Genomic DNA, 19,428 nt, shown 5'->3' with positions numbered 1-19,428 from the left:
TCCAGGCCTGTGGATTCCAACAACTTTCCCCAGGGTGATTTCTTTCTGCATCTCCAAAGTCCTGGACTGAGCTGCGAGTGCTGAGATGAGGTATGCTGAGCTGCTTTGGCTGTGCTGCATTGAGCTCTCATTTAAGCACCAGCCCATTAAATCAAACATCATTCATTACAGCAAGCACACCTCTTAGTTGACTGCAGATGTAATGAGCAACAGATGATGTTCACATGCCACTGGCTCCTGTTCACAGCAACAGAAGTAGGAACCTTCACCTGGCCAAGTTGACAACTGAATCTAACTACCATAGTTAATACCAACCATAAGGATATAAAGGAGCCAGGGGTGGTGGTCCCCATCATATCTTTGTTAATTAAGTCTGGCCCCTGCAGAAACTGGATGGATCCTGCAAGCTCAACCAAATTGTAGCCTCGATCCCAGTTGCCATTCTACATGTGGTATCTTTGCTACAAATCTAGCCTCATGACATCATCTATGACTGGCTATTGATATGGCTAATGCATTCCTTTCTATCCCAGTTAGAAAAGAGGATCATATACCTTTTCAGTTCAAATAGAGTGACCAATATATGTTTACTGTTTGTACCAGTGCTAGGTTAACTTTCCTGCCCCATGTCAATACAGTCCAAAGAGATCTTGATGATCTGGAATCCATTACACAATAAAATTATGTTGATCAGTCTGGATAAGCAAGAAGAGGTTAGCATGCTAGAAATCTTGGGAAGATACGTATACTTCACAGAGGATGGAAGAGATCCGCTGATGATTCAGGAGGTGGTCCCATTTGTTAAGTTTTTAGGGGCAAGGGGTAACAGGCATACAGAGAAATTCCCTCCAAACTAAAAGACAAAAAATTGAATCTTGTATCTCCTATCAAGAAGAAGAGAGTTCAATGTCCGGTGGGCCTCTTTGTGTTTGGAGTCAGCATATTCCATACCACTCTAGGTCATATAAGGCTGACAGCCTTGGGGAGAGAAGACCTCTTCAGTAGGACCAGGCTGAGATGCAAGCAGCCCTCATAAGGGGGCCCTACAAGTATCAGGGGTGGAAAAAGATGCTGCTTGGAATTCTATAGTAGCAGACTCACAATACAGGCCCTTTGAATTCAAAAAGCAAGGCTGTACTATCTGAAGTAGAGTACTATATACTTTTTGAAAAACAGTTCCTGGTATGCTGATGGGCCCTGGGAGAGACAAACAGACCAGTAAAGGACCCTGGCCATGGACACGAAATGAGTATGGGGTTGGAATTGCTCATAATGATATGGATATTTCCAGATCCTTCAAGTCTTAAGGTCAAGTGGGCGCAGCAACAATCTTTTCTAAAATAAAAGTGGTACATCTGGAATTCAAGCATAAACAGGACCAAAGGACACAAGCAAGCAGGATGAGCAATAATCCAGACCCCATGCATCCATCACGTTTGTACAAGCATCTCTTCCTTGACTTGTGTCTATGAATATTTGGGGAATCCCATATGACTACCTGCAAGAAGAGGAAAAAGTCTAGTATATTGACACATGTCAAAATAAAGAGCTGTGATCTTATGGTATCCCTCAAAGTTGGGCTTTAGAAACAGTGGTGAGAGAAAATTCTTCTAAAGGGCAGAGTGTCAAGTAGTGTACCTGATTGTCCCTTTTATGTGAAAAGAAAAGATTTATGTGTAAGAAGTTAACACCTGTATTTCAGTGTTTCTACCCTATCAGAGCTCTTCCAGGCACTCTCCTCTTTTTAAAATTTTGGTGTGCTGGGCCACAATCCTCTGTCTCTTTTGATGACTAGAGATAGTCCTCTTCTCCAGTGACCTGGTGGTCACACCTTGTGGGGAACTGGGTTTCTCTTCTTCTGTCCCTAAGTGACCAGGCAGTAAAGGGAGAATGGCTACAGCCACATCATCGTCTTCTAGCTCTCATTGTGGGGGCCTCTTCCACAATGTGACTTAGGTGGCATGGACATTGTTTCCAGAGGAATCTCTGTAGCTTCAAGGATAATTGCTTTTCTGAGGAGAAGTTTGTGAGCTTAATGGTGCGATGAAACCAAAGACCAGGAACAAAGACATGTTTCTCTTTTTGCCTCTAGTTCCTAGATAAGTAAACCCGTAATCATTGCCCAAGCGTAGGAATTCATTCAGCTGTGGCCTCAAGTAGCACCGACTCTTTCCTTTCCTTTCCCATGGATTCCTCTAGGTTTAAATCTCCTGTTGTGCCTTTGTGCTATGCTCTTAAAACTCTGAGCTGGCCTCAGGTCCTTCTGGAAGCACACAGCATATAAATCTTTAAATAAATAAAGATAAGCCATCTTCCCTCTTCCTACCACCAAAATAGAAAATAGTCAAAATGGGTTATTTGAGAGATAAGAAAACTGAAATGTTTTGAGGAAAGAGCAGTGACCAAATTGAAGATAAACACCAGGCTTTCCACAGAACCACATCACTGATTATAGAGTATGTACAGGCTCTTGGCACTTAAAATGAGACATTCGAAACACAGGATCATTTGCCAGCATTGCCTCTGGGAATAAAATAGTGTTGCTATTTCCATCTGACATAGAAGAGGTACCCATATCTCCCTCTCTGCTTCTTGTAGATCGGTCAAGCCAAAGAACTGTCAATGCATACTCTGCATTCACTTCATGGTCTTTGACATCTAAATCTCTGAAAAAGGAATATTTTTTGGCAGAAATAGGAGTTATATTGATATAGCAATTTCTTTGGTGAAAGATTTTCTTTTGTAGGCATATAATTTTCAAAGGAAATGGTGACTTGCATTTTGCTTCCGTGGACTGTTAATATGTTTGGATGGATGACCAGTTTGTTAAGAGGCCATCAGTTCAGGTTTCCATGTGTGGGCCAGGAGCATCTGTTCCAGGGTTTCCCTGTTCTGTTCCGTGGCCACAGAGTTCACTTATAGTTCTAAGTAACCACCTTATAAATGACAAGGTATGGAGTGGGAGGAGGAAATTTCGAGTCCTCTGCATATGTGAGCAGAGCACGACAGCAGTCTTTCAGACACTGAAGGTGTTAGTAGTTGGCAGCAAAGGCACACTGAAGCTGGAGAAGTGAAAGGGCGTACAAGAACAGTAAAAGGGGGTGTTCTAGTTTGCTAGCTGCCAGAATGCAACACACCAGAGACGGATTGGCTTTTAAAAAAGGGGATTTATTTCATTAGTTCTTCAGAGGAAAGGCAGCTAACTTCCATCTGAGCTTCTTTATTACGTGGGAAGGCACAAGACGATCTCTGCTGGCCTTCTCTCCAGGCCTCTGGGTTCCAACAACTTTCCCTGGGGTGATACCTTTCTGCATCTCCAAAGGCCTGGGCTGAGCTGCGAGTGTTGAGATGAGGTATGCCAAGCTGCTTGGGCTGTGCTATGTTGCGCTCTCTCATTTAAGCACCAGACAATTAAGTCAAATGTCAATCACTGCAGCAGGCACACTTCCTAGCTGACTGCAGATGTAATTAGCAATAGATGAGGTTCACATACCATTGGCTCATGTCTGCAGCAACAAAACTAGGTGCCTTCAGCTGGCCAAGTTGACAACTGAATCTAACTACCAAAGGGGGGTACAAGGGTATCTGAGTGGAACACTGACCTTGTCCATAACTGTCCACTTCTTGCACTGTCAGATACATCACGTATAAACTAGAAGTTTATTCCATCTTGTCACAGATTCTTTAAGTAGGCACCTGGACACAATTTTTTGGAGAACATTTTATAAGCTAAAGGTAGGTAAGACAAGCTGCTGCAGGTGGTCTTACTGCTGCATTTTTTCCCAGTGTTATAACTGATAGTTAGAATTTCCCTTGTCTACCACCCATTCCTAATTCCCTCCACAGGGACTAGCAACTGCATCTCTTCTAGGTAGCTTGCCTGCTGGGGTAATCCAGGCCTTTATCCCTGATAGATTTGAGCCCTTGTCAGGCCTTGGTTGTTTTAATTGCTTGGGAATATGAAAATATGTGCTATTGAATACCCTGAGTTCCAAAAATATTCTTCTTTGCTCCATTAAGTAGCAGCAACATAAATCCACATAATCATCATGGTCTGTTGCTCCTGCCAATATCATAATTTCTTTGCCTGCTGGTCTACCATGTAAAAGTCATAAAATGACTAGACTGCAATTGTAGATTTAAGTGTAGAGGGACTCTTGTGTCACATGATAGAGGTGTTCCTCTTCTGGGAACAAGGTATTCTAGACCTTCAGAATCTGAAGTTTTGGGGACAGGGAACACATCTTCCTTTAGTGAGTTCCTCGAATGATGATGGGTAGGGCCACTTCTGCATCTATCCTGTTTGCCAGACCCATGTATTCTACATAGTGAGTACATAGACCATATGAGGACCACTGGCTGAAGACATGGTTTCAACCTAAAGGACAGTGCCTGATTGTTGCAGGATATCATCTCCAGACTAGTGCCTCAGCTGTTCCTTCATGAGGCTGTTCCATCACTCTATCAACTGACACCGTCTGTGCAGTGCAGTAAATTGTCCAAAATATTGTTGTGTCCAAAATAATTTAGGACCACTGAATATATGACTATTGTTGCATGCCCTTTGCGGAAAAATTGGTCCCCTGGTTTGAAGTGATGATTTGGGGTAATGGCATTCTGGTAATCGGACATTGTGAGCCTTTGTATAAGTGCAATACAAAGTAAACACCAGGCAGTAAGAGCAGGAATGACAAACCTGTAACTGGAATATGTCTCAATTGCAGTGTGGACAAATTGTTGCCTTTTCTAGGGTTTAAGGGGTCCCATGAAATCAACTTGCCACTAGGTGGCTAGTTGGTCTTCTCAAGTGATTGTACCATATTGGTGTTGATTTGTGTGGCTGCAGGTTGGATATGCTGCTGTGGCATTAGCTATATTAACTTTATTGGGAGGGAACCTTTGGTGTTGGGCCAGTGCATAGCATCCATCTATAACATGTGACTACTCTATCGCTGTCCAATTTTGCAAACACTGGGGTAGCCAAAGACTGAGACTGGCTGACATTTACTGGATGAGTCATCCGGTCCATCTGGTTATTTAGTGCTTCTGCTGCAATGGATATCTCTGGTAGGCATTTATGTGCAGTACAAAGGTCCTCACAGTTTTCCTCACTCCCATTCACAAGTCTTTTTTCCAGACCTCCTTGTATCTGATATTGAAATTTTGCTCCTTACAGACCTCAGATAAGCATTTCACCATTGGCAACCTAGATAAATCCTTTCTTTCTTTCAACAAAATAGATTCACCAGGTGCATCTTCTGAAGCTCTGCCCACTTTTTTTTTTTTTTTTTGGTATGCTGTATGGTGGGTCAGATTTTCATTATTTTTCCATGTGAGTTTTGATAGTTTGTTTTGGTTAGTTGTTGGTTTTTTTTGGTGGGTGGGGGAGTGTATAGGCTGGGAATCAAACCTGGTCTCCTACATGGCAGGCAAGAATTCTACCAAAGAACTACCCTTGCCCTCTGACCCCATCATTATTTTTTAGAGCCACTCTTGAATGGAACTATAATGCAGCAGGAGTCCTTTCTCAACTCACAACAACATAGTAAACTGATCCTTGCCTCTAGATATCATCTCTTAGTTCTCTCTTGGTCACCTCTCTCCACAGCCCTCAGCCTAGTCCAGTGCTAAGTTCAGCCCTCTCCCAAAACCTCTGCAAGAGCTAGCATCTATTTTAATTTCCTAGGCTTCTTAAAGCAGATGCAATGAAGTGGTTTGGCTCAAACAATGGGAATTCATTAGCTTACAAGCTTCAGGTTTGAGACTATGAAAATGTCCACATCAAGGCATCATCAACTCTATGTTTTCTTCCCAAAGATCAGCAGCGATCCTTGTTCCTCTGTCATGTGGTGTGCTGGTTTCAATCTATTATGTACTCCCAAAAAGCCATGTTTTAATCCTAATCCAATCCTGTGGAGGCAGCATTTCTTCTAATCCTGATTCAATACTGTGGGTTGGAATCTTTTGATTAGGTTATACCCGTGGATATGTGACACACCCAATTGTAGGTATTAACTTTTAATTACTTGAAGATGTGACTCCACCCATTCCAGGTGGGTCTTGTTTAGTTTATAGGAATCTTTTAAAAGAGGAAATATTTAGGAGAGAGAGCCAGAAACGATAGAGTCTAGAGAAATGACAGAAGCCTCAGATCCAACAGAAACTTCAGAGCAGAGCTGACAGACACAGACATGTGGAGAACAGAGACATGAATGTTTGGAGATGCTTGGAGCCCAACAGACATTGCCATAAGAAGCTAAACAAGCCAGAACTTGGAGAGAGCCAAGGGAAGTCAAGAGATGAAAGCCAGCCCTGGAGAAGCAAAGTGAGGAACCCCCACAGGAACAGAGGCTGAAAGCAATGGCACCCAGAAACAAAGGACCAGTGAGCTGATAGATGTGTTGCAGTGGCTTGGCCCTCCTTGAACTAAGGTATCTCTCCCTGGATGTCTTAGTTTGGACATTTGCACAGGGCTAGAACTGTAAACTTGTAACTTATTAAATTTCCCTTTATAAAAGCCGTTCCAGTTCTGGTATATTGCATTCTGACAGCTGGCAAACTAACACACATGGCAAGGTGCATGGTGGTTTATGCATCTTCTGATCTCTTCTTTCTCTTCTGGGTTTTGTTGATTTCAGCTTCTTGCTTGCATGGTTTTCTCATTTTTTTCTGTGTTTATTCCATTTATAAAGGATTCCAGTAAGAGAATTAAGTCTCATTTTGAATGGGGTGGGTCATACCTTAACTGAAGTAGCCTCATCAAAAAGTTTATAATGGGTTTATGCCCACAGGAATGGATTAAATTTAAGAACATGCTTTTGTGAGGTACATACAGTTACAAACTATCACAGGACTCAAAGCTCTCACTTATACCAGAGGGGTTTTGGACAAATGCTGATGCACTTTGCTCTCAATTAGCTATAAAATATTATCAGATAAGTTAATTCACATAAGCAGCTAATGATTAGAAAAGGCACAGCATATAACATATACCATGAAGTTTACGTTTTAGCAAGGGATAATACTTTAAACTGAAACAATAAATCTCTGTTATTTAAATTTCAGAAAATATAAGAAATTAACAGGGACGTTTTCATGCAAGATGGTTATATTTTTCTAGACTTGGTCACAGTTGAAATATCGTTCCCTTTTCATATAGCTGGATGTAATTTTTAAATTGCTTTTTTCTCTATCATCATGATGGAAGGTTTTCAACCTTCCATTCATGTTTCTAACAACCAGGTCATACCAAAGAATTTTGCCATTTAAAAGGTATGTTTTAGCCATTTGAAGTTAGAATATGATGGGTATTGATTCGATGATTTGGATTCTAGCTATCATTTTACAGTGAGGAGACTATTTGAGCATGTATTTGTATATCAAGAAAGAAGAAGGATATGCAGTGAATAGAGTGTGTGACTGGCACAGCTTGTTGTCACAGGTCAGTGATAGTATCTAAATTTTCTGACTCTAAACTCAGTGCTTGTTGTGTTTCCTCACACTGCTCTGGGTCTGAAAAGTTTTACGAAACTCATTTGCAAAATTGTTTATCAGATAACATACAGAATAATAAAGTTTAATTTTTTAACTTTTTGAGCCTAAATTTCAGGACTTTTAAGCCATTGGAAACATGTGCAACATTTAAAATTACTTATTTCCTTCTAACTAAGATATTTCCTTAGGGAAACCTTCTAGAATACCTGAAATTGCTTCCTGGTAATGTCAGATATTGTTTCTTAAGCCCTAGAAGGTTGATTAATAGATCTTGAATGACTTGACATTAACAGTTTTCTGTGACTCATTTTTATAAAAAAGATCATGTTTGAGGGTAAAGAAAGAAACAGGCGGATATCTAAATGAGAAAATATCTATTAATGGAGAAAGAGATTTGAGCTCCTTCATTTTAAAAGATATTAAGGGAATTGCAAAACAAAATGAGATCTGTGGTATTCTAAGGAAGAAGACTGAATATAAATTAAGGTCACCTGAAAGACATTTCATGCTCTTTCTGTCCTTGCCCCAGCTTGGTGGAGTGATTTTAAATAATAGTCCAGTAAGATGTTTGTGGTGGCAAACCTCATCTTTACTTGGTCATAAATTCAGAAATGGAATGGTAGTACAGGAATTATTGATTGCCTGCCTGTGTGTATGCATGTGTGTATGAGAGAGAGATTAGGGATTAGAACAAGGTTTTATTTTCAGGAGTTATTTTTGAAAAAAAATGTTAATAACCTTAGTAAGAGTATGATGCTGAATTCGAGTCAATAAGATATTGTGTGACACTGTGAGTATAACATACCCAAAACATACCAAATGTGGGTATTAATACCAAAGAAACCCTAAGAAACTAAACAGAAAAATCATGATATTGCAAAGATATTTACTTAGTATCTTTATTATTGTAGTTAACTAATAAAAAATCAACAGCGTATAATCAACTCCAAGAATATGAAAGATGAAAATAATTGTAAAATATATTTTCTACAAGGAATATAATGATTATAGCACTGAATACTGATAAGGTGTATAATAATGCCTTTTCTTGTTTCCTAGGACCTTATAATTTTTACAAACTTGTGGGCTGTACTGAAAATAGTAACCCCACATGAGAAAAGCTCCAGAATAATTTCTAATGATCTTGGCTCATCAGTAGCTTAAAAATGGAACTCCCATTTGTCTAATGATTCTTCCAAATTCTGACACCAGATAGGGGTATAAATGATTCCAAATTCTCAGTTCCAGCACTCAGTGGAATCTGCCAAATAGGCTACTTTTAAATGCAATTATTCTTTTGTCAGATTTATGGGATATTTAATACATGAGGAATGAAATAATCCAAATTTTACTTTATAAAATAATTATCACTTTGCTCAGTAGGATTTGAGGGATTGCTCCCTCTACCAAGGACTGCTGCTCAAAAAATAAAAAAAAGAATAATAGAGGTTATTTGACAAGATGCCACTGGTTGATGTAAGACTAAATGAGAAGAATAAAAGTCATAATGTATTCTTTATGTCAGATGAGACATTGGTTTTACAAAGATTGAAATCCTTCCTGGAAATGTGTCTAAATCAGTAATCAATATTTTCCCATTTGATTGACTGTTGCTAAAGTTCATGGGTTCATAAAAAAGGTAAAGCAAGAAAAGATCTTACATATGATCATAAAATCCTTACTTTCTGTAAACAAGGAAATGTACAATTAATAACTTCTCCATAATCCCAACCTAATAAGAGACTATGATAAGAAACTGTGTCTCTTACTTTCCAGACTTGTTGTCTTCTCCAGTTCATTATTTTCCATTTAACACAATTAGAAGAATATGTTTCCATCTGAACTTCAGTAAACTTCACTCTCTCACTTACAGACAGTTTGATAAAACTAAGGCTAGATTTACGAGCAACATACACAGGCAAACCAAAAACAAAATTTTTTCTCATTTGATCTCCCTATGTAGACATTATCTCAGACCAGAAGAGGCAATAATTTAAAGGTGGCCAGAGTGTAATAGCAGGATGGGAGTGGGGAGATCAAATTAATAAACTTTAGACTTATATTTAAAATCGAATGAAACCTTGGGTGACTACTTGCAAAATTTCAGCACTGGACAGCTCCCAGAAAGACAGATTATTTCCAGGAGAGATCTTTAATATTTCTTGATACTTAAGCAAAAATATGAATTAACACAGTTTGTAGTGTTCTTTTGTTTATTTTGTTTTGTTTTGTTTCATGGGCATGCACTGGGAATTGAACCCGGGTCTCCAAACAGCAGGCAAGAACTCTAACCACGGTGGCCCTCCCTGTAATGTTTTTAACCACACAAATTGAAACAAAAAGAAGTCTCCGGCTAATCAAGAGTTAATCAGAACATTAAATTAGCCAGAATACTCTGCGCATCTGGATCAATTAAATTCTTAATAGAAGGGAGATGAACATTCACTGAATGGGCCATTTGAATGCACAGTGGGATTCAAAGCAGGATGTGTTGTGTCCTGAATTTGGAACTGGGAAACAATCTGTCTGGTGCTGAATGTCAGAAAAGTCTTTATCACTGGGGAAGGTTTTAACAAGGATAAAACAAGGTACACTAGGTTACATGATCATCAGAAAATCTATTGAGGATGCAAGGACAGAACACTGTACCTGCCACTAGCTAATGGGAAAAATTCAGTGAGCTAGTTATTTTGTCTACCATGAATAAGACCATCTGTTTGACATTTTTTAAATAAAATAAATCTTCAATTTTAGAGAAATGTTTTTAACCACACAAGTTGAAACAAAAAGAAGTCTCTGGCTAATCAAGAGATTTAGATTTTAGAGAGATTGAAGATTTATAGAAATCATGATGAAAATCCAAAGTTTTCACTGTTTTGTCTGAATTAATTGGTGCATTGGTGCTGGGTAGACATATACCTTAACATTCACCAAGTTCCATCTCTCAGAGTGTGACTAGAGCCAAACTTCTGTCCCAGGTTGATACTGAGCATTTTCCCACTAAGCTCACTCTGGGAAGAACTCTCTATCCAACCCTACCTTATAAGAAAAAGTTATACCTCTTATTGCTACATTTTCAAAAGCCCTTGTATCAACACTAAATACTAATGAGAATTGAGTTTTATGGTTCCTCTTTAATTTCAATTAAATTAAATATTTATTTTATGAAATATGTGGAGACTATAAAATTTCTCTCTAGGCTTGGACATGGAGTTAAGGAACCTGACCCATTTTGGGCATAGTCCTATGGTGTTTCAGTTACTTCTGCTTCTAGAAGCGTGCTGTGCCAGAAAGATCAGGAGTACACAAAGCTCACAAACCATGATGTGTGAAAAGTCCTAGTTGCCTACAAGTTGCCTTTTTTCTTTCAATCACCGTGATATAATAGGAAGAAGGGCACAAGAGATAAATTTAATTAATTGTTTGCAGTCAGATATCATCCCTGCCTTTGCCTTCTCCAACCTGGGGGTCAAAGCAGGGTCCTGTCACATAGTCTCTCACACAGATTGGTTCAAGGATGGTATTTAAACCCAGCTCTCTGAACCTGATACTGAAACTAGAGTCAGGTCCTGCTTTCTGGATACCTGGCAACAGAGGACTGCTGACATGGAGGGATAGGTAAACCCTGAGCAACCTCACCAGGCTGTTTCTGATGTGTGCTCTGGAGGAGTTAAAATATGATAAAAAGAGCATCAGTTGTTCACAGCTCTGAATATGGAATTTGTGACAAGATAGCTCGTATCTTGCAGTTTTATTGCCTCAGCGTCCTTATTGTATTTGGTAACTGAAGTCCCATTTTGATTGACAGCAAACATGTATTAGTTCAGAAACCAACCATTTTTTTCTATTTTAGTAAAACTGCAGGGGAAAACTCATTTGTTCCTGACTTAAGCTTTTTATTGCAGAAAGGTAATGAGATTTCCTTACACCATACCAGGATCACAATAAATATCTTCTAAAGCTTTTAATAAGCAGCAAGGCCAGTTAGATTAGGGAAGAAAACTTAGTCAGCATTAATAAAGCTGTTGAAAATATGACCTTCTGAGACCCAAGAAACAGCATCAATAGTAACAGTGGGACACTCTCATCTGTGCAGATGAGCCAGTGTTTACAGTCACTGCCTCACTAATGCTTAGTGGTAATGCCTTCTCTCTCTCCCATTTTGCCTAAACAGGACATGGGCTTAGATGGGTGAGGCAGTTTCAACTGAATTAATTTGTTAATTCTTTTAAATCAGCTGAATGAATTGTTTGAAATCAGCAGGAGTAATTAAACCATCTCTATAAGTGGTTAAAATTCAGGTCCCTATATTTTGTATCAGCTCTGCCTTCTGATTAGAATCTCCTTTTCTATCTGGTCTGCCTGGCAAACTGTTCCTTATACTTAAAAATCCAGTTCAGATATAACTTCCTCTGGGAAACCTACCCTGAGCACCATTGGTAGAAGAGTGCTTCTTATCAGGGAATATTATGTGTTTTATTCTGGCAAATATTTGCTCTCATAAATGTTGCAACTCTTCCCAGGAGGTATTTACCTTTGGTGTGGTGAAACACTTCAAAGGATTAAAGCTAAGCAGTGATCTGTGGCAAGAATCTGCAATTCTCTTTTGGACCTATTACTTCCTTTGGACAGACCATAAGTAAGAATTCCTTTGGCTCCAGAGTCTTCTTTTAGAACAGTGGTTTTCAATGAGGGATAACCCCCTCCGGGAGCACTTGCAATGCCTGAACACACTTTTTGTTGTTACAACTTGGAAGGGTGCTATGGACATCTAGTGAGTAGAGGCCAAGAATGCTGTGAAATACCCTGCAATGCACAGTAGGGCCCTCCTCCCAACAGATTATCTGGACAAAATATCAATTGTGCTATGAAGTTGAGAAACACTGATTTAGAACAATAGAAGTTGAAATGAAAAATGAAGGGCTCTGGATCCAATATTGACAGGCCTACATCATAGGATTCTAATAAATGGGTAGTTGGTGGGGAATGATGAGACAGAGGTGATGTTAGGAATCCCTCCTGGGTTACCATAACCTTATGAAGTCCTTAGAATATGTTTCTCAGTTGGGTTGATTGGTCCTCAGCCCCTCTGCAGCCAAGGAATCAAGAGTTGAAAGGGCTCTAGGATGCTGACTTTAATATGGTAAACTCATAAAAAATCGAGGTGCAAACCAGAACAATATACTACATTGTAACTAGAAATATAAGTTGTTGAGTAGACTAGCCACTTGAATCTTCTTATCAGGATAATTTCTCTCTGCAGGAAATTTTACAGGGAAATACATAATATCAGAAGATTTCTTGGAGAAAGAGGAGATAACTGATGAATGTAATGGTTAGTGTCATACTCTATGAGAGCTTTTGTTCCTAAGTCCACTGTTAATTAAATGCATCTGCCAAAGAATAAGGAGACAGGAGACAATGGGTGAGGGGCAGACTCAGTGGATGGTATTCTGGGTCACCTAGCCACTACGACAGCACTGCTGTGGTAGTTAGATTCACTTGTCAACTTGGCCAGGTGAAGGTGCCTAGATCTATTGCTGTGGACATGAGCCAATGGTGTGTGAACCTCATCTGTTGCTGATTACATCTGCAGTCAGCCTCCTGCCATGAATGATGTTTGATTTAATTGGCTGGTGCTTAAATGAGAGAGCTCAATGTAGCACAGCCAGAGCAGCTCAGCATACCTCATCTCAGCACTCGCAGCTCAGCTCAGGCCTTTGGAGATGCAGAAAGGAATCACCCCAGGGAAAGTTGTTGGAACCCAGAGGCCTGGAGAGAAGGCCAGCAGAGATTACCCTGAGCCTTCCCACATAAGAAAGAACCTCAGATGAAAGTTAGCTGCCTTTCCTCTGAAGAACTAATGAAATAAATCCCCTTTTATTAAAAGCCAGTCCATCTCTGGTGTGCTGCATTCTGGCAGCTAGCAAACTAGAACAACTGCTTATGATTGTTTTTTTCACAGGGGTCCTTTCTAAAGTTTCATTTGGGAGAATAGCAGTTCTACTACTTACAAAGTCAGAAAATCATCTTTGTTTTCCATGGACATTGGCCCCCTCCCTGACCCAATGACAAATGTTTCCTCTCTGGCCGGCCTTCTGTCCATGCTGTAGGTTGAGTTCTGTGTTCGCAGAGGCTTTCTCCAGACAGGGCACTAGGAGATGGCCAACTACATTTTGGCTTACTAAACTTTGCTCCCATGTTTCAGCTCTGAGATTAGTCCCCAGTTGACTGTCATGGGAACTTTCTGTGTTCCTAGACTTTGTCAGTTGCACACTGATGGTTCATCTCTTGAATTATTATGAACAAATAGCCTCCATTCAACAGGGGTAGTTTTTTATCAGCTTGAAGCTAAGTCAGAGCCTTATTTCCAAATTTTTGTGGGAGTACATTATATTATATATTTCTTATAAGAGCAAAACATCAAATACCAGGGTTATTTTGCTTCTAAAATGCAGAGCTTGGAGAATCAGTGAAAAAACCAAATGTGAATCTCTCAAAGATTATTAGTAAAAACAATTTGTGGAGTCACAGTGGGCTAATACTGTAAGTCAGTCCACCTTATCTTATTCTTTCCAGAAACAGATTTTATGATTACTATTATTATTGCCAAGACACCAAGGGAACAGGAGGATCAAAAACTGCTTATTTATCCAATATTCCTGGTCTTACCTTGATTAATGAATTGGGAAAATAGCCCTTGACAGGGTGGGCCACCATGGCTCAGCAGGCTGAGTTCTCACCTGCCATGCCGAGACCCGGGTTTGTTTCCCAGTGCCTGCCCATGTGAAAAAAAAAATAGCCCTTGACAGCAGACAGTTCAAATAAGTTGGTGTAAGATTAATATGTTCCAATTACCAAGTCCTATGAAAAGTAGTTAAGGCAATAAATGCTTGCACTCTGTGTTGGAGGCTTATTTTCATTGTATTCTAAGAGTCTTGGCAGTCCTGTAAATCATCAAGAGTTTAAAAACAACAGATAGTTTTTTTCACAAGGAATTTTTAGCCTTTTCATGCTGGGACTCAAAATGATCTCCTCTATAGCATTAAACCTGACAATCAAAGTCCTCAGTGTGTCCACATACAAACCAAAGCAGCTTATTCAAGGCCCCCTTCCTGAAAAAAAAAAATCTCCATCCTGGACCTCTTCCAATACACATAGCCTGAATAAATCTGATTGTATCCTACCTGCCTTCCCACCCAACTCCACTTAAAATGCTCCAATTCCTTCCATTGATTTAGTCAACAATTATTTATTGGCGCAGGAGTAAACGAAGGCACCAGTCCATTCCCTTAGAGCTTAGTTTAGAAGGTAAGTATGAGATGGGGAGGAAAGCCATTAATCAAAGAATTATACAGTTTTTATAAAAGATAAAAATACAGCAGTGATAAATGTTAGGGAGGGAAAGGTGCAATGCATGGTGCCAGGAGAACTGATATTGTAGGAACACTGACCCAATTAGGGATGGCTCCTTCCAGGAAGTGATGATTGAAAGATAGGGATTAACCCAGGTGAAAAGATAAGAGTGTCGAAGAGCTTTCCAGGCAGACATGTATAAAATGACACCTTACATGAAGCTTGTCAGTGAAAAAAAAATAAAGCTAGTTTAGCTGGAGCACATTGTAGTGACTTTTAAATGTCAGGCATTTGGTCATGTAAAGGCTGTTGCTCTCTATCCTAAAAACAATGGGAAGACACTGAAAGATTTTATGGGTGTGCGTGTGTCATAGCTAATTGAGTAATCTTTTATTTTTAATTTGATTTTTGAAAATAGCTCTCTGGATTCAGGATTTGAAGAGGAAAAAAGGAGAAGAAGAAAATAGTCAGGAGGTGATTGAAGAAAGCTAGGCAAGAGGTAGCGATCTTGTGGACTTGTGTGTTGTTACTGGAGATGGAGAGAAGCAGAAAGATTTAGTGGGTGAAAGTAATAAGACTTCCCATTGCTTTTATGAGAGGATGCATGAGAAAATACACATTTTTTCAGCCTTTTGAGATCAGGTAAAGTTTCCTTTTGCAAGTGAATTTATGCTGCAGTGTCACATATGGGCAGGGATTGATCTTTCAAAGGAGGTAAGAGTAGGGTAAGAAGATAGAATATAAAATGGCTCAGATATCTAACTCTGAGCTTCCAGAGAGCTGCAAGGACCGTATCTTTTTGCTCCCAGTCAGTATCCAGTACAGTGGATGGTACTTTCTAAATAATAAATTGTGCTTGAATAGCCACTAATGAACTTATGAACTTATATTTTAAGTACATCTGTCTGATGCGAAGACTCAAGGTCTATGTCATGCTGTCTTAGGTAATATTTACCTGTTTCTATCTCCACATTATAGATGAGGAAAGTAAAATTCAGAGAATTTCAAACCAGCAGAAGAAAAGTGACTTCATGGCAGATGACCTTTTGGGAAAGAAAGGTCTTCATCATCGCTGTAGATTTCTTAAAGAAGTAGTGTTAGAATAAAGCAACATTTTGTTCCAGAAAAAAATAAAAATTGGGGTCTTGGTTTGTATTTTAGAGACTGATTCTAATTTGTGGCTCAAGAAGAGAATGGAGGAGTGTTATTATTAGTGTTTTTTAAAACAGTATGCTTATAAATCTTCTCCCTAAATGATGACAATTAGATGTATATTAGTCAGTATAGCCTAGATTATAGTGTAGTAACAAAACAAATCTGAAATCTCAGTTTCTTAACATAGTATTAAATAATTCTTGTTGATACTGCATGCCCAATGCTCCCTTTAGTGACTCAGGCCCCAGGCTGATGGATATACTGAAACCTAAACAAAATGGCCTTCTTGATAACCATGAGAGAAGAAACCAAAACAAAAAAATCTAGAGATTGATGCAGGGGCCCTGCATTGCCTCAGTCTGGAAGTGATACTCAACACTTTAGCCCAATTTTCATTGTCCAGCTCTATGTAACAGGGACTAGGAAGTGTAGTGTACTATATGGACATGAGAGAAATGAAAACTGAATTCTTTTACCAATTAAAGCATTTCTAATCCCCTTATTGAGATAAGGTGTTTTCTTCCTGATATGGATTTATGCTAGCGTGTCTCCATGCACAGTGTCTCCTTGGAGTGAGGAGTGAAATTATCATCTAGTTCACGCCTCTATCTCACTGATAAAAGTCTCTCTCAACTGTTTATTTGCCAAGAGCTGATTCATGCTTTGTACATTAGCATCACTGTTCATCCCAAAAGTGAACTATTACCTGGCGCATGCACATGATGGTAACTATTCTTCCACATTGATGGCCAGTACTTTGCCCAAAGCAAGGGCTTGTGCCAATATCATATTCTGTGTTCACTTTGAGCATCATTTCATTAACTTTGCTCCTACTTTGTGGGACTTTTGACAATCATGTTTTTGTACTTTTACTGTAAGGGATGCAACTTTGAATGACGACTTCATGACTTTGGTCCCTTCTTCACTTATTTATTTGTTTTTTGGGTGCATGGTCTGGAAATTGAACCCAGGTCTCCCACATGAAAGGCAGGCATTCTAACCACTGAACTACCCATGCACCCCTTCTTCACGTTTAGTGACTAAATTCATTGATTTTGTACTGAAAATCGTTAATTTGCAGTTGTTTCAGAACAAAGCCTTTGGTTTACTAGCTAAGGCACTATCTTTGCAAAAGACGCAACATGCTTCTGTGGCCTTCTACCATATTTAGCAAAGCACCATTATAGACAACACACTAGAAGCACCAGGAGAAGATACGCAATAAAATCCAGTCTTCACATTTCCATTATTGTATTTCCTGCCTATGGTTTTCCTTATCAGCTGCTGCAAAATCCTAATTTGTCTCACTATGCACTGGAATTCTTTCCCTCTTCATGTTTTGGCATTATTTTGAGATGTTGTATTTAGGTTCTAGCTTCATCACCACATTTATGTGTCAAAGCACCTTTTTTTGAGCCAGTAACCCCCTTTTGTCATTTGGGGATATAATGCATCAAAATAATAATGAACAAAATAAAACATTACATGCCAGTAACATGAATATATATTAGCCAAGATGCCCAGGATCAAATGTTAGTCAAAATTATCTGATTCATTCATCTCTTTTAACATAGACATATAATTTAAAAACATGAATATTATTAAAGACAAAAGATTTTTGTGAAAATCGTAATTAATTTTTACATTTTTAACAAAATATATACGCAACAAACTCAGTTCATAAGTTCATACTCTAAAGCTGCTAAACCACCTATGAATAACTTGATCGATTTTCAGGAATTTCTAGGAATAGCCTGTAGTCTGAAGATTATTATTCTGAGATAGCAGGGAATAGTGATGGCTGTGGCCCACTACCCAGACCTTCCCTTCAGAACTGGAGGTCTTAGTTCCAACTGCTAGGATAATTAGAGCTGACAGCTCTCAGCTGAGTCCCTCTCAAGGAATTGTCTTTGCTGAATAGAGCCTCCTTGCCCAAGGTCCCAGCCCTTCTAAGACCACCCCACAACCAATGAGGAGTTGATGTTGGAGGATACATATCTGATCCCCTTATCTCAATGTGGAACAGTTTTTAAGGTTCTCCTCATCTCTAGGGTTCCTTCTGGGGTAGGCTGAGGCCTCTGTTGGAAACAGCATCACAGTTTAACATCTTCCTCTAACCAATATTGAGTCCCGATTCCTTCACTTCCACTCGCTCCCCTCATTCCCGCCTCTCATCCTGCCAACTAAGTGTTGATCCTGAGTGCATGCCCAATAAACTTCTTGCACACAGCTCTTCATCTCAGTGTTGGTTTCCAAGGGAACTGCCCCATGACAGGGATTTAAAGATGCCCTAAAGGCATCTCTAGAAACCTCAGAAGATGACTTTGATGGAGGTGTGGTAGGTGGAATCGTGACCCCCACAGAGAAAGGTTCAAGTTCTAACACCCATCTGGTGGGTGCGGCCTCATTGGTAATTGGGATCTCAAAGATCCTATTATGATGAGACCAAACTATTCCAATATGACTGGAGTCCTTATGAGCAAAAGGAATTTGGACATAGTAGTAGGAGCAGCAGGAGAGAGGAAGAGACAGAAGGAGACAGTTTGTCATGTGTTAGAGGATTTCCAGCAAGCCACCTCCAGAATGCTTTAGACTTTGGAGAAAGCGTGGCCTGCCAATACCTTGATTTGGAACTCTAGACTCTCAAACTGTGAGACGATAAATTGCTGTGTATTTAAGCCAAATTGTCTGTAGTATTTGTCTAGTAGCCCTGGTAGACTAAGACAGGAGGCTGAGCCCTTCATTCCATAGTTGAAAGTAAGAATTAAAATTTGAATAGAACAGTAGGAGGATCATAAGGATTTAAAGGCTTTGGGTTTCAAAGAACATCTTTCATCTTTTTCCGATTTCTGTTTTGGTGGAGAAATTAAAAAATAAAAGAATAAGGCAAAAAGGAAACCAAAATGAATATCATTTTTACTGATAAAGGCAATATCAGCTGGTGAATGCAGCTTCCTAATACTGAATGCAAGACCTAACAGGCTTTCCCACTCAGGAAAAGACTGAACCGGTCAGGAGTACAAGCTGCTCCTGGAGAATCAGAACTTGTGCTTCTTGTGAGAGCAACTCCCAAGTGGTGGAAAGAGGAAGAAGCTAGCTCAAGGCATTCCCAATTTTTCTTCCCAACCCCACTAATCACGTGACTGAGGAGTGGTGAGAGGTGGAAGGATTGTCAAAGCTTTCCCACTTGTAAGGAAGCATTCCCCCCATACCCCAGTGACTGATATCAGAATTTCTTCCACTATGAAGCTTTCATAAAGAAAAGATATATCTTTAGGATAATAAGCACCCAAAGGGGTGTGGGGAAGGTAAATTTGAAATAGGATAAAGGGAGATAAATGAGAAGTTCGGTACACTGAAGACACTCAATTGACTACTTTTTCTCATCTTTTTAGCTGATGCATTAAATATTTACAGTAAAGT

The 19,428-nt window shown here is 39.5% G+C and overlaps 1 protein-coding gene across 1 annotated transcript in view; it reads left to right on the top strand.

The window, feature by feature from the left end:
* The window catches only part of LOC143689500 (uncharacterized), an 89,107-nt gene extending 73,120 nt beyond the window's left edge, over positions 1 to 15,987 (top strand). The window contains exons 5-7 of the mRNA XM_077167825.1: positions 12,758 to 12,829; positions 15,269 to 15,324; positions 15,829 to 15,987. Coding sequence (XP_077023940.1) covers positions 12,758 to 12,829; positions 15,269 to 15,324; positions 15,829 to 15,945 — 245 coding nt within the window. The 3' untranslated portion in view covers positions 15,946 to 15,987. The remainder of the gene's footprint in view (positions 1 to 12,757; positions 12,830 to 15,268; positions 15,325 to 15,828) is intronic.
* Positions 15,988 to 19,428: the final 3,441 nt, after the last annotated feature.

Source organism: Tamandua tetradactyla, chromosome 7 (genome assembly GCF_023851605.1).
Source record: "Tamandua tetradactyla isolate mTamTet1 chromosome 7, mTamTet1.pri, whole genome shotgun sequence".
Taxonomy (NCBI): domain Eukaryota; kingdom Metazoa; phylum Chordata; class Mammalia; order Pilosa; family Myrmecophagidae; genus Tamandua; species Tamandua tetradactyla.
Note: the sequence above shows the minus strand (reverse complement) of the source record. Positions and strands in the feature narration are given on the sequence as shown.